At 34.6% G+C, this 16,320-nt stretch overlaps 2 protein-coding genes across 2 annotated transcripts; one reads left to right on the plus strand and one right to left on the minus strand.

Annotated features, from left to right (window-relative positions):
• Window positions 503–5,409, plus strand: LOC109331149 (N-acylphosphatidylethanolamine synthase). The gene is made up of 5 exons (XM_019565464.1): window positions 503–799; window positions 883–1,010; window positions 2,655–2,740; window positions 4,076–4,213; window positions 5,047–5,409. The coding sequence occupies exons 1-5, from the start codon at window positions 591–593 to the stop codon at window positions 5,332–5,334; spliced, it is 849 nt and encodes a 282-aa protein (XP_019421009.1). The 5' UTR covers window positions 503–590; the 3' UTR covers window positions 5,335–5,409.
• On the minus strand, window positions 6,662–13,275 carry LOC109331146 (subtilisin-like protease SBT3.9). Its single transcript, XM_019565461.1, has 10 exons — window positions 13,034–13,275; window positions 12,733–12,928; window positions 12,146–12,304; window positions 10,770–10,881; window positions 9,871–10,399; window positions 9,199–9,293; window positions 8,864–9,106; window positions 8,504–8,618; window positions 8,043–8,226; window positions 6,662–7,636 (listed from the first exon to the last, which is right to left on the minus strand). The coding sequence occupies exons 1-10, from the start codon at window positions 13,124–13,126 to the stop codon at window positions 7,074–7,076; spliced, it is 2,289 nt and encodes a 762-aa protein (XP_019421006.1). The 5' UTR covers window positions 13,127–13,275; the 3' UTR covers window positions 6,662–7,073.

A 16,320-nucleotide genomic window follows, 5' to 3' on the forward strand; every position in this document is an offset into this window, starting at 1 on the left:
ATTTAATGGTGTTGTCTGGAAACCAAACGAGTAAAACTAAATATTGATGGTAGTTGCATCATGGCTCAAAACATAATCGCAGACCATGGTGTTATTCATGATCGTGAAGACCATTGGTTACACCCTCAACCAAGAAGGAATTAATTTTTGTTCCCACAAACCCTATGTCTAATATTAAGAAGACGTTGATCTAATGGTTTAAAGTTCCATTAAATCCTTAAATAGACCAAAAAGTCAAAAATTTGATTTATATGAATATCATTTATTAGAAAAGATAATCACACACTCTAAAATGGATTAGTTCCTTACCATAAAAGAGAATATCTTTTATTATAATAAAAAAATAGATGTCTAGAAGAGATTAATCACGAATTTTCGTGTTGTGGTGTGCAGTTTCATTATATACTTACATTTTTCTAATTCCCCGAAATGACACTCGTCGACAACTCGTAAGAGATTAGTTTCTTAACCGGAATAATGAATTAACCACTAATTAGCTTATATACTCACATTAGTAAATAAAGCTTAAGACCAATGAGCTTTTCTTCTTCCTCCTAAGGGAAGTGGCGGCGCCGCCGTAACGGAAAAAAATGGCACGGAGAATGGAATGGGCAGCGAGGTCGGAACACTTACGAGGTATTCCAAGGAAGATAGTTATTGCAACTGTTGGCGCTTTCTCCAAAACGGTGTCGTCTTTTCTCAACACCACCACCGTTCATAACTCCGATACCCTCCTCCGCCTTCTCCGATCTAGACCCCCCACCGTGCCCCTCATCACCGTTAGCAACCACATGTCCACGTAAGCTCTCATTCCATCATTCTTCAACTCAAAGTTTCAAACTTTTCCATTTTGAAATTTTCTTCAATTGAAATTTATTGCAGGTTGGATGATCCGTTTTTGTGGGGATTCAAGGGTTTTCCTATATTTGATGCAAAATTAGCTCGATGGGTTCTTGCTGCTGAAGATATTTGTTTCAGGAATGATTTTTATTCATATATTTTTCGTGTTGGTAAGTCTCATTTTTGTAACTATGTTCATTGGTTTTGATTTCATTCATTATGCATCATACTATTGTTGAACAATTAGAAATTCTTATGTGTTCATATTTAATGATGGGTTTTTTTGGTACTACTAAGGGTATCCCTTACTTTTCGGGTAAGGAACTAATTCCTTTCGGGATGCGTGGTTGCTCCAAACAAGTGTCACTCCCGGGAGCTGAACCTTTTTGGCCTTTCTGAGAATCTAGCGGGACCTTACACCACTAGACCAATGCCTTGTATTGCGGTTCTGAGAGTCTCTGCTATCGCATTAGTTGAGGTTGCAATTCTAGTAAACTCGACATAACTTGCAACCTCAGTTTAAAACCACTGTCATTGTCCTTACTATTGTTTGAATATTTTATGATGGGGATTGAGTGAAATTGAGTCAATAAAATTTTTGGTTACGTCCTCCACTTTGGGGCAAATTATGGCCTAATGTTGTTGCGGCAACCACCCCAACCCAAGTGGCACGACTGCTTCGGGAGTTCGGGTGATGTGGTTCCACAATTTCAAACTTTGGGAGAGAGTACATGACAGGAAGATCAATACTCCTAAGGCTTCAAAGAAAGCATCAGACAGAAAAGAAAAAGAAAACGAGATAGAGAGAAGATGTCAACTCGGAAGAGCAACCCATACCTCTACCAGTATAACACAGAAACACCCATATAAAACCCAAAAGCATAAACACACAATGAAGTTAAGACAACAAGCCTATCCCATAAAATTTGTTGAAAAATGAACTTATTGCGAAAGATTCTGGGGTTAAACTCCAATTAAATAAACTAGATGTTTACCAAAAGAGCACAATCTCGACACATTGTATTACTCTTTCTATTCCTAAATAGAGGACTGTAAGATCACAATGTGAAACCGGGATGCTGAGTTGCTTCTGGAACGACACAAAGATACATGGGTTGAGAATGTATCTACAAAAGGAATTTCGGCCGGGCTGCCCTAACAAGTAAAGGCTGTAGGCTTTTCTCAACATTTGAACTTTAGGTGAATTGACAAAAAATAACTAATATCCATGAAAATGTCTTTGAATATAACAAATGTGTTAGTCAATGGCATTCTTCAGTGTATCTAAAAATTAAAAAGTCACTGTCCAATCTTATTATGGTGATTCAGATGAAGTCCTTGAATGTATTGTCTATGCTTCAATGGTTTTGAATGAAATCAATTTCATTTCACAAAGACAATCAAAGTTTGAAGTAATTTTATTCTGAGTGGAAAGTTTGAAGTATTTGGAATGATTAGAATGTGCTGATAACCGTGTTCAGATAGTTATTTTAGGAAATACTCTGACGGTATTTACTAGCCGGTTAATTGTATTCACTAGTCAAATAGGAAATCCCACCAATCCTGGGATCTATTTTAATTTTGAGTTTCTTTACTATTATTCTGTTAAGGTTGTAGGTGTATGTATTAACCTATTGTTTATCAAGTTCCTATCTTAAACTATTTGGAATGTTCAGAATGCAACATTTTATCATTATTTATTTGTTGGATTCTGTTGAAGCTTATCAACATTTGCATTAAAATGTGCCTAAAAGCTTTTCTATCTGTTTTTGTAGTGTACTTTGTGTTGTTATTAAAATGCTAAACTTGCACAGGGAAATGTATACCTATTACAAGAGGTGGTGGAATTTATCAAGAACACATGAATGAAGCTCTTGAGCGCTTAAATAATGGAGAATGGGTATCTATGTGACTTTTAATACTTCTTCCTTGCACAAGCTTGACTCTTATTGTTAGGATTTCATTTGTTTTTGTGTTCCTTGGTTGTTGATGTTAAATGGATTACAAACTTTCCAACTCTTGTCTTCTGATCACGGCTGTGACTTGTGATTTAAATACTTGACGGCAAGGTCAATTTCATACGTTTCTTCACATGCAGAAACACAATGCTAGGATGAGTTGTTTCGGCAGGTTTAGTTTTGTGATGAAATTTCCTTGGTCTAAACTATTTAAATTGCAGACTGCATCACGTGCTGGAGATGCAGTCGTCACAACCCCAACCATGATCACACCTTGTAATTCCAAAGCCTAGCAATTCATGTTGCATAGATCCGATGTATGCCGGGTAGAAGCTTGTTTTTTCATGGTAACTATTAGAACACATGAGCCTAACTCCCCAAAACCTCTCATAGGGTGAGTGATGCCCAAACCTTATAAGCACTATTTTTCGTCATATTCCCATTGGACATGGGACTATCTTAACAATAATGATTCAACGGTTTATTAGGTTGTATTTGGACCGATAACCACTTTTCAGTTCTGATTTCCTATGTTGTTTTTAGTTTCCTGTTTTTCATTGAAGATCAAATCTGAAAACAAACCCAAACCTCACCGGTAATTCCTGGATAACCAAATCTCCAGCAACCATTCTTATCCTCTATGCTGAATCGCTGATGCATATGTTAGTTGAGTCAAACAAGGGTATAGAGGTGCAAAGGAGATGGGATTCTTTCTTCATTCTATTCTTTTAGTAGTTCATGAATATGAATTAATCCTTTGTAGTGGCCATATACTTGATTTTCTAACATTGTAAAACAAACTTTTTCACAGTAAATCAATGCAGTTAATGGTTGCTTGTATTTCTGTGTGTTTCATTATTAAAGATCTTCACCTTGCATCACTGAGTAAGCAAAGTTTAGGATGAGTGATTCTTTTTTTGGAAAAGAAATCACGGAAATAAACAAAATGGCACTGTGGTTAAGTGGAAACACTGAAAGCAAGTTTTTAGCACTTTTGGGTCATAAAGCTTTCTCCTTTAAGCCAAATTATACATAAGCTTTCTTTCCTTTTTTTATGCAAATATTAAAACCAAAAAATATGAGCAATACCTTTTTTACTTATCTCTGTATGCCATTTTTATGGATGTACATGCAGTAATTCGATATACCATAGCCATAAGAGAACTAGTTTCAGATATTCTCTAAAACCGGTGGTTTAATAAGATAGATACTATGTTTTATTACCCGAATGGAAAATTATCAACACGGGTATCTTATTTCTGTATTTCCTATGTCAGCTACATACTTTTCCAGAAGGAAAAGTCTATCAAGACGATACACCTATAAGACGATTGAAATGGGGAACTGCTAGTCTAATCGTGCGTGCACCTGTAACTCCAATCGTGTTGCCAATTGTGCATCATGGTTTTCAGGAGGTAACTCAGCTTTATTCTGCTTTCCTTATAATATTTATCTGCTTGTAGACTTGTCCTACACCTATTGTTTATAATGTAGTTGATCTTGTTGGACTAAGAAAACCTCTCTGATAAGTTTGTTCTTTTAGTTGTTAAACATATTTATAGCATTTGAATATTTTAAATCATCAATATTGTCTTTCAAGGAAGAAAAAGTATCTGTCAAAAATGAAGAGTAGTGGCAGAAAATTGTGTTGCAAAATTATTTTAATTTGGGGATATTAGTGACAATATGTCTAGAAGATTTAAACAATGAACCTTGAGATATGTTTGGTCTGGCTTGGATTTTTTTCCTCAAGGCTCATAAGTTTTGCCATAGATAAAAAGCTTTAGATTTTAATATCTTCCCTGGATTATATTGACAGATTCTTGTTATTATCATTTGCAAGAAAAACAAATGATTTGTAATTAAAATATTAATAATAATTTAAGTAGAAAGATCAACGTTTCTACAATTGTTCAAAGTTATTATCATGTCTATCAAATTCTGGCTAGTTCTTCTGATATGATCATTGAACAGTTATGATAAGATGAGTGCTCATTTTCTGTATAATAAATATAATCTGTTTTTATTGTTTTAAGTTGTATGTTTACTTTCAAGGCATAATATTGAGATCACTTAGTAAATTAGAATAAGTTCGGCAGCAGATCACGAAACTTGGTGATCTTCTCTATCTAATGAATGGAGAGTCCATTTTGAAATCCTTCGCCCTGCACCCCCGAGTATATGCTTCAACAAGAATCACACCGGTTTGGTTATTAACACTAGGTTCTTTTGCTTATTATGTTTGTAGGTGATGCCAGAGAAATTTATGTTTGGTAGAAGACCTCTTTTACCATTATGTAACAAGAAAATTGACATAATTATTGGTGATCCAATTGAGTTTGACCTACCAAAAATGAAGCAAATGGCTATTTCCAACTCTCATAATGGACCAACATTCCCAACTATGGGGTGGCCTAGTACTTGTGATGGTCTAGATGAAGCAGCACAGAGATGTCTCTACACTGAAATTTCTGACCAAATCCGTAGTGCTTTGGAGAGATTAAGGTGTTTTGGTAAACAAATTCTCAAGTCATAGAAGCTCATTTATGTCTCATGAGTTTATTGGTTGTATCATTCTTTGTAACATTTATGTCATAAACACTTATATAATATATCATTTTTGAAGATATGGAAAAGAAGGAAGCAACTATTGCACAATATAGCTCATTGGGTATATAAATATCCTTTGACATAATTTTTTTTATTTCCCAAATATCCTCATATTGCACAAAATTATGTTGATTTAATGATGTAAGGCTGTACTGGACCCTAATCCCAGATAGACCAAAAGATCAAATGTTCGACTCGGGAGAACAATACTTATTAGGATGAACTGTCACACATTCTGAAAGGGGTTAGTTTCTTACCCATATGAGGATTATACTTTTGATATATCCACATAAGCATGTCATCTATGGGGATTATATATAACTCTTTACTTCTAAGTTATCATTTTTATAAAACATTGTATGAAATCTAAATATGATTTCCTAAAATGGAGTAATGGTGAAGAACTTTTTTGAAATACATTTTGGAATTATTTCCCATGAGTAACATATACCAACATTCTAAGAGTTGAAGCCTGATGCAGACCACAAGTTCTGCATGATGCATATATGGAAAGTTTTCAGAAGCCCCCCCCCCACCTGAGTTTGAACCTTGAAGCTACAATGAATAGGATGAAGACTTTTAATGGCAATGCATTGAGTGATTTTAACAAGTGGCCACCATCATCATGGTCCAGGGCACACTTTAATGAATGGCCAAAGGTGGGGACACCCTTTGCAAGAATAATTGTAAGGTTTTCAATGCAAAAACAGTGAAGTATAGAGGGAGCTCATACTTGCCATGGAGAAGGTTAGATGTTACAACTAATTTGTCCATCTAATATGTACACCCATCATTGCATGGTTTATGATTCCTAAGTCTATATGGTTGAATATGGTACGTGATACGTTGTACGCCAAATCTGGGATGCGGTACATAGATTAAATGAGAGAACCATGTAACTATGTGCGCACCTATCTTTTTGACGAAATAAAAGAGTAATGTTCCCTCATAACATGGAATATGAAACATCTTGTCAATCACAATGGACCTATGGCACCGGTGTAGCGAAGGGAGCACTTCTGCTGTCCCACAGTTTGTGCTACTTCATGTGCCATGAGCTTGTGATTGATCAGAACAATACTTAATAATTAAATTTTAACTTAAATATATTTTTTCTGACCAATCACATACCCATGACACATGGGGTGGCACAAAATGTGGGACAGCAGATGTGTACCCGTGTAGCAAACCAATCATTTTTGCAAAAATCTTTGTAACTTTCTAATTTGCTTTATTCTATGGCTCCTTTCAACTGCCAGCTAAATTAAGTTACTGTTATCAAATCTAATAATAGTCTATGTAAACAGAAATTGGACCATCCAAGTGTTTTTTCAGCTCAAAGATATGTATTAAAGAGTATGGTAACATTCATTTAAATACAAGGCAAGTGCAGAAGTACCTACTTGGCAAAGTTTGTTTCTAAAACTGACAAATAATAATGAATTTGATAGAAAATTTCAGCAGTTCCAGCCTCCGGGGCATACGTATATCAATTGTGAGGATTCTGTTTTTGTTAATGGTTGCCGACTTGCCGCCCCGAAGCATATAACTAATACAAGTTTGGCAGTAGGTTGCATCAGGTTCAAGATTTCAGCATGAATGTTTGTTCTAGTGAGTGTAGGGATCTCAAATCTCTTGTACTAATGTAGTTATTTACAGCCACTGCTATCTCCCCAACCCATGGTTTGTAGATGCAACCCGAACAACTAAAGGACTGGTTACTTGTGATATTCCGTTCGTCCATGAGAAAAATCCAAATGCATAGCCCTTTGAGGGAGCAGTTATTTTGAAATTCACAGTGAACTTGATTTTCTGCCCGATTCTCGTGAAGATTAACCGGCTTGGAATAACAGTGACATTAATACCAGGAGGAGAAGACACTACAGCTTTATATATACTTCTTGCTTTTCCAACATTAGTCACAATACGAGTTACTGTAGAGTTGTCTTTAAGATTAGGCATTGTTATAGATGGATAGTTGAGGTCAGATGCAGTTCTGAATGCCCGTTCACATGTGCTGTTGTCTCTAGTGACAAGACGGAGCGAGCGCTGATCATAACCAAGTGAACAAAGGAATGCAACAAAATCTGATGGCTCTGAATCATAGATTAGACCAGGCTCAAGAACTCTTGCAGGGTTCACAAACCCTGATCCATAATCAAATGCATTAGCCCTTCTTCGCCCAGGATCTGCACTGATGGGCCTGTGGTGCTTATCTAGAATAGTAGCTGCGTATTGAATTTATTATTAGTTTCTTGAATTGCAGTAACTAAGCTTGTGCACAATAAGGTATATTTATCATTATCTTTCTATTTGGTGATAATGTTAGATTCTTACTAATGCCCACTGTCTAGATCTAAGGACATTAAGCGTTTGCTTGTGAGTTGGTTTTTGTCGGGTAATGGAGGGAAGGGAAAGGCGTGAGAGCCATGAAATACACTTGCAAGATGACTCTCAAGCCTTCCCTTCCTTCTCCTCTAAAAACAAACTCGCAAACAGACTCCAAGTAACAGATGAAATTTAATCTGCGAAGGGAGTTTTGTCTTCAATTGATTGATCAAAACCCCCACACCAGACTGTTATATGTAGGGCTGTAGGCCTCTAGAAAATGATACTACTATCGGTGTGTATTACCTGTTGTCATGATGGCAGATTTGATAGCAGATGGAGACCATAAAGGATGAACAGCTTTGACTAAGGTTGCAATTCCAGTTACATGAGGACAAGCCATAGAAGTTCCTGACATAATGTTGAACATGTTTCCAGCTGCTGGAGACCATGCTGCAAGGATATTCAGTCCTGGAGCCGTAACATCAGGCTACATATCGAAAGCAGAACAGTCAGAAGTCCACGAATGAGCACCCCAGTTTACGAGGCTCCTACTTAGTATGATCTCGGGAGGTAGATGTACACAACCTTACCAGTTACCATCACAAGTAAAGAGGCTATTTCCGGGATTTGAACCCATGACCTCCAGGTCATAAGGCCAATAACCTTACCGTTGTGTCAAGGCTCAGCCAGCCTCTTGTATATATGATAAAAGCCAAAGATAAGATTTATCGAAATTCATTTGCAAAAATTAATTAGACTTTCACCTTCAGAATTTCTGGATTTAAAGCATTGGGACCTTTAGATGAAAATGCTGCTATACGGGGCGCAGGCTTAGCTCCTAGTACTGTCTTTGCTCCCAAAATCCTTGATCTAGGCTTACTGTTCAGCATGTTACAGTATGCTGAGTTAGAGAATGGCAGTAAAAGCAAAGTACTTTCTATAATTGAAATGTTTTGTGAACAACCATTCTCGAAAATAAGTTCTAAACAACTTTGATACTTATAACGCAAAATATGCGTAGTTTATATTATAAAAAGTAAAGTTGTTAAGAAAGTTATCCACATTAATTATACAGATAACATTTCGGAAAATGTCATCATTTCCTTTTTATAAATAATACCAACCTTGTGTTCTTGAGGTAGGATAGAATCCTTTCTCCTGTTTTCCTTCCAATAATAGCTGAAGGGATCACAAATGGGATTGCAACATCTTGATCTGTCTCATCAATAAGTATCATTCCAACTCCACCTACCTCTTTCACTACCTTACTCTTTGCTACCTTAGACTCTGTGGAACTTTGTACATGTCTACAGACTAGAACCTTTCCCTTTGTCTTGGTCTTATTCATAGAACTATCTAGACAGTAACTACAGAAACAGATTACAAGGAAATGTAACTTAGAAGCTATAATTTGGTATTAATTTTTAGGTAGTTTTCACTTTTAAGTACCTTGCTTCACCTGGATTGATAAGGAGTAAAATATCCTGCATAGGCTTCAGAAGCAGAAATTATCCTTGTGGAGGCATTCATTCCCAAGAGAGTGAGACTTTCACCCTGTATCAATCATAGAATAGTAATCAGGATCATCCTCATCATAGTGTTCTGAAAGTCTTCCTTTTAAAATTGATAGGTTACATTGGTTTTTATCCTGATAATTGTGCTTAACTTTTGGATAAGTAGCTATAGTGTAAAACTTGTTTTCTATTAGCTTGATCCTTATAGGATGTACTATCAAGTTTTACAAATCTAAAATCTACTCATTTTCTCGCTTTTTAGACTTAGAATACTGTATTAGTACTTAGTAGGATATAACAAAACTCATTTTTGTTAAAGGAACAACCTCTCCATTTGCGGAGTAAGACTGCGTACATCTACTATCCTCATACCTCACTAAGTACGAGTCTCATGCACTGAGCCACCTTTTTTTATCGATCCCTATAGATATGTACTGAATTTTTAAAGAAGTATAAATGATTTTAATTAGGCCCTACATTTATGAAAAATTTAGATAAGCCTCAAGTGGTACAAGGTTTGAAGGACTTCATTACAAAAATTGTCTAACTATGTAGAAATTTAACAAAAACTTAGTTTTACCAAAAGATTAATGTTACCAAGTTGATAAAAGCTTTACCATGATTTTAGCACCATTTCCTAACACAATATCAGAAGTAAAATCTCTATCTGTTGAGCTAGCAGCAACAGTGAGAATCCATGGTGCAAGATTTGTAGCAGAACCAGGTATTCCTTCATTTCCAGCTGATGCTACAACCATGACTCCACGTTTAGCAGCATGAAATGACCCAACAGATATTGCATCATTGAAATAATCTCCTTGTGGAGATTGTGCACCAAGAGATAGAGACAAAATATGAACACCATCTCTTATAGCATCATCAAATGCAGCTAACAAATCAACATCATAGCAACCAGAATCCCAACATGTTTTATACACTGCAATCCTTGCCATAGGTGCACCTCCTCTTGCTCCTCCAGCTCCAAGACCCTTATAGTTCATGTTTGCTACATATCTTCCTGTAGCTATGGAAGCTGTATGGCTTCCATGGCCATTGCTATCTCTAGCCGATTTGAAAGACACTTTTGTATCTGAATCTTCTTCTGCTTCATATCCACTCATGTAGTATCTAGCTCCAATTACTTTCCTATTTCATAAAGTATTAACTAACCAATCAGTGTTTTAAATTGCAGTTGCAGACGCGATACTGCGATTGCAGCCATTACGGCCCTTGTGATGCAGATTGCGACGGTTGTGGTGTGAATTATTTTGTGATTAAAACAATATTTTTGAATTCGATGTGGTCTAATGTGGTCTGATGTGGCTGCATCATTGTGATTCAGAGTCACACTGCAATTGCTGTGTAACATGGTTGCGTCACCCAACCACAATATTGCGGCCACATCAGGTGATGTGATCCGTAATTTAAATCGAAGATGATACACTACTAAGTGGATGCTAGTGCCTATAAAGTGAAATGAAGAAAAAAAGGTACATATATGGTGCAACCAAAAAACCTGTTGCATGATGATGCATTGAATGCTTCTCCTGATTGACATTGTCCCTTCCATCTAGGTGGCACTGGTGGCATGTCGGTGTCACTAAAACTTGGAGATTCTGGCCAAATTCCTATGTAAATATTGAATATGAATGAAGTTCTTCAATGAATTAATATGTTGAATGTTAACCTTTTACTTAACAAAAAGTGGCATCAATCCATAAAATGATGCTTATTGATTTCTGTGTGTGTGAGCTTGTGCAATCTTTTTCAATGATGTAATTTATATGTTATAACATGCAACAAAACAATACAAAATACGAACAAAGCATTGATCTAGTAGTGTAAAACCCCATTGGATCCCCAAAATCAATGATTCGATTCCTGAGAGCGATACTTGTTAGGAGGGACATCCACGAAACCCGAAAGGGATTAGCCCTTACCCAAAAAGATAAAAAATATCCTTGGTAGTACCAAAAAATAATACAACATAAGATCTATTTGTAGTAAACTTTAGCTCTAAGAAAATAAGTGAGAACATGCAGTAAAAATAAGAAATAACTTCTAACATTACTTTTAGTTTTGTTACATGATTTGTTGATTTCACAACATGTTCTAAAATCAAAGATACTCTAAATCTTATAATAAAAGTAATACTGTAATTTCCATTTATCACCATAATTTAAAATAATTAAAGTCTGACAAACCCAAAGAGCATTTTCAACATGCACTGCAAAACCATTTTTTTTTTCTTTCTGAAGTTTGATATCTATGATCCGCAAAAAAAGGAATGAACAATGCTCATGTGGAGTTAATTAAAGATTTTATTAATAAGAATTTGACTTACCATAAATTAATAATGTCATGTGGAGTCCAATCTCCAATGTTATTAATTATACTTTCTTCTAAGCTGCTACTGCTAAAAGCAGAGAAATAAAGGAACAGAGTTTTTACTATTCATAAAGTATACTGGTTCACTCATTTACTCTACTTATCGTATATCAAATTTCACATACCGAGTATGTATATCACTTATCGGGTTTGTCATAAATAAAATCTTATTATAATAATGTAAAAAATGACGAACTAATATGATCATATAGTACATATCAGGACTGGATTAAGGAAATCATCTCCAGTATTGGAAGGGTAAGTCCTTCAAAAACAAAATTTTTGAAGCACTTACCTCTTCATTACTATATCGGAGATGATCGATATTTCCGGGATACCATGTATCTAGGTAATAATAAATGTAGTGTGGAAGTGGAAGTTCTACTTGTTGATAACCAAGGAATAAATGTCTTTATGTGACTTTGAGGAATGAATTCAACTTCATATACATAAAAATTATGAACTTTATGAACTCATCATAATTGGTAAAAACAACTTATTTACCTGTATCAATGAAACCAATGATGATATTTTCTTGGTTCCTAATAGAATAACCAAGAGTCTCCATTGTTTGGTCATCAAGAAGCCCCATGAAATCCCATGAGTGAGTTGTGTGTAGCTTTCTTTTACAATTTGGAAACACTGAAACCACCCCTTCCATTTCTGCACATATTTCAATATAAAAGTTGTAAAAGTCCTTACTTTTTGGATCTAAATCTAGGGATACAATTGATGCAAATGCGACCACAATTGCAGTTGTGATAATGTTACAAAAAGGATCAAAACCGCGGTTTTCGGTCACAATTATGACTATGAATTGCATTTTAATAATCTCGATGGATAGTAAAGATAATATTAGCATACAAAAGTTTAGCTTATATGGTTTTAAATTATAGTCTCGGTCACAATTATGACTATTATTACAAGTTTAGTAATATCTGCAACAACATCATAACTACAATTATCAGAAATCGTAATGGTAAGGTTGCATACACTAGTTCGACCTTTTCTTTGATCGAAAAAATGAACTAGAGGCAACACAATCACGATTTCAACCGCAATTTAACCCGGAGTAAGATCGTAGGACTTACTGGAAATTTTTGAAGCTTGTTCATCAGTGAGCTTAGCAGCAAAACCTCTGAAACCATGCATATAGCTATAAACATGAGAAGCTTGTGCTTTCTCAAAGCTTCCACTATGAACAGAAGCAATCATTTTATAGTTTTGCTTCATAATATCATCATGGTGTTGTTCTTCAATTTTGCTTCCCATGTACACTACATAAACCTGAAATCCAACAAAGATTCCATTTTTGAATTAATCTAAGATACCCAAAATTCAGAAATAAGTACTATAGTCAAAAAAAGCTTTTTTTTTTATAATAGATTTTACCTTAGAAGAAAAGCAAAAACTAACTTGTGCAACAAGCACTGCAAGAAAGAGAAAAAACAAGGTATTGATTGAAGCATAGTTAGAAGAAGACATTGTTGAAGTTTCAACCTTTTGATGAGTAAAATGAAATGAGAATCAGGTTCTATAAATAAAGAGAAATTGGAACATTGAGAATCAAATAAATGAATAAATAAATGAGGATTGAAAACCATGATAGGAAAAACTGGAGAGAATCATGGTTAAGGTTAGATGAAACCATGATGAAATCAAATATATATTGTTATGAGAAAATAATATATACACCGAACTAACATGTTATTTATTGAAAGAGACAATCACGTAACTCGAAAGAAATTAGTTATTTATCCGAAAGCTGAAAACATACCCTTCCTAATAAAAAACATATACACCAATGATATATTCGTCATTCATATGTTAATATTTTTAAGTAATATATACACTATCAATATATAAATATTAAATTTTATTCTTAAGGGGATTTTTTATTGAAAATATAATACTTTGTTTTGGATGATTTATATGTCTAGAAAAATATTAATCTTTGATTAATGATTTAAAACTTCTTTTAATTTAAAACTACTTTTTGATGTCATCATTTTCTTTAAGTTTTCAACGGGCATATCAAGAGCACTGATTAATGAGTGAGTAGCTTAATATCTATGCAGTATAATGGTAAAGATTTATATACGTTAGTGTATCATCTATTATTTATATATATTATTTTTACTTAAGAGTTAAGGACAATTAAATATGAATGATGAATAATATAATAAGAATATAAAATTTTTTGAAATTGTCGATACATATATTTTTTTTCCTAGAAAATAACTGAACTAAAGGGGAAAATATGGATTAGTAGTGGCATGAAAGGCTAATATTTGTAGTGGGTAAAGGGGTAAAAGGGTAAAAAAGTGTGAGTTAAGATGATGAGTAATGAGAAAGAAGGGCGGATATTTGCTGTCCCAAAAAAGTGTGTCACTGCTTGTGATTAGTCAGAAAAATAATTAACTATTAAAATTTTAATTTAAACATATTTTTTCAACTAATCACAAACAGTGGCACATGGAGTGACACATTTTGGGTACAGCAGATGTGCTTCCGATAAAGAGTGAGACAAAAGAGAGAAAGAGAATGATGGTTTTGTGGGAAGAAGAAAGCATCCATTGATCACAAATGTCAAATGTGGTCCTCAAATCATGGTCATTGTTAAAAGCAATGTAATTAACACTCAACCTTAGTGGAGCCAAGGTGGCTGAATCGCTATCCACTAGTAAAATGGGTTTGCAAATCAAAAGTGTTGCCTTATTTCTACCGAATAATTTTTTATGTCCGACTCGTTTTAAAACAGTCTAACGGATTGTTCGTGGACTTTGATAAATAATAATAAGTAGTTAAAAAATCATTGACAGTGTAAAGATGTATATACAGTTAATGTATCATCTACTGTTCATTTGGATTACTTTTTCTGAAAAGTTAATGATAATTGAAAATGAATATTGGATGATGCAGTGACAGTATAAAAAACTCTTACACCGTCAATGTATACATCTTTTTTCTCAAAACTAAATTAAAAGGAATTGGACATAGATAACAAAGAAACATTACATTCCTCAAGTTGGGCATATTATACTATAAATTTTAAAAAATATTAAATCACAATTATTTTAGTTTTTTTTTACACTTTACGCCTATTGAACCCCATTCTTGACATATGACAACGTAAGCATAAATTTATTGAGCGTGTCATTCTTAAATTTAAATATTTCTGCAATATTTTATTCTTTTAAGATGAAGCCTCTTGACTTCAACACATGACCTCATGGATTTATCGTAGTTGTTTCTATTGAGTTGTTACTACTAAGCTAAAGCCTGTATTGCCCAACAGATTGTCTGCATACATAACGAGCAATGTAGGAATGAACTAGAATCGCATCTATTGTAATATTTATGTAATGTCGATGTAAAAATTTATACACGGTTAATACATTTTCATCATTCATTTGTATTACTTTTTTCGAAAATAATAATAAAAATGAATGGTAGATAGTTAACTAATAGAGTATAAAACCTTTACATTTTAGGTGCATATATTTTTTATCTCAATTGCATATCACACGTGGGTCCTTGGCAATGCCAAAATTGCAAGCACCAAGCATGTGATATACTCCATGTTTTGATTCGTTATCTAATATGCTATAATTAACATGTAGTTTTGTACCCAAAAAATGAGTGGTGCATCATTAGTTAATTATAGGATTGTATCTAAATTGTTGATTTCTCTAAAATGATGGGTTTGTGATTTTTTTAGATATCACTACACAACTGTTCAAAGCAGAAGATATAAATGCATGGCACGTTCATAGCCAACAAAATCAAATTGAAGCATGTTCATGAAGAAAAATAGTGCCCTTCACTCCAATGACACCAACACACCACTTATAAGTATAGGTTAATATGGGTAGTGTTAGATCCCGGTCCAAAGCTAAGTCATGACCGGACTAAATTGCCAAAGTTCGGCTATGTACTGGGTATGGACAAACTCACTCCAGACATCTTGAGATCGAGGTCGATCAATCGGATAATTAAGATAAATGATGTAGTTGATCAGACATATCCAAATGACAATACAAGAGACCATATATGTACAAGACTGTCACGCCCACTTGAGAAGCACTGACCTCTACTACAAGTCGCATGCTACATGCATCATGTACTCCCTTTCTGACAGGCGGCAAAGACATGCCTAGAATACGACTATGAGGGCTAAAGCAAGCTATAAGTCAACTATCAATAGATTACGAACATGTCAGAGCCGCCCAAGCCCAACATGGATAAAACAACTCATGCTTGTATGGGCCAGGCACGACAAGGCAAAATATTCGGTTATGCCAACATCTACGAGAGAATATTCCATATCATTCTCCATTATAAATAGGGGACATCCCTCATAAGCAATATATCTTAGTACTCTCTATTGCTCTTGCATTATATCTTCTACTTCCATGTCTCTTTCATATATTGACTTGAGTGTTGAAGTACCTTTTGAAGTACTCACCCAAACGCTCATAGTTACAACTAGATGACATTCACGAGATTTCTTACCTGAAAGTTGTTCGTCCAGCCCGACTATTTCTATACCAAAGGACAATATCAAAATTGAACCAATCACCATTTTAATATATTTGAATTGGATTGTATGTTTTGTTTTTTGGAATAGAATGAACAAATTAAGTGCAAAATACATAAATCAAAAGAGCATCCAACAC

Source organism: Lupinus angustifolius, chromosome LG17 (genome assembly GCF_001865875.1).
Source record: "Lupinus angustifolius cultivar Tanjil chromosome LG17, LupAngTanjil_v1.0, whole genome shotgun sequence".
Classification (NCBI taxonomy): domain Eukaryota; kingdom Viridiplantae; phylum Streptophyta; class Magnoliopsida; order Fabales; family Fabaceae; genus Lupinus; species Lupinus angustifolius.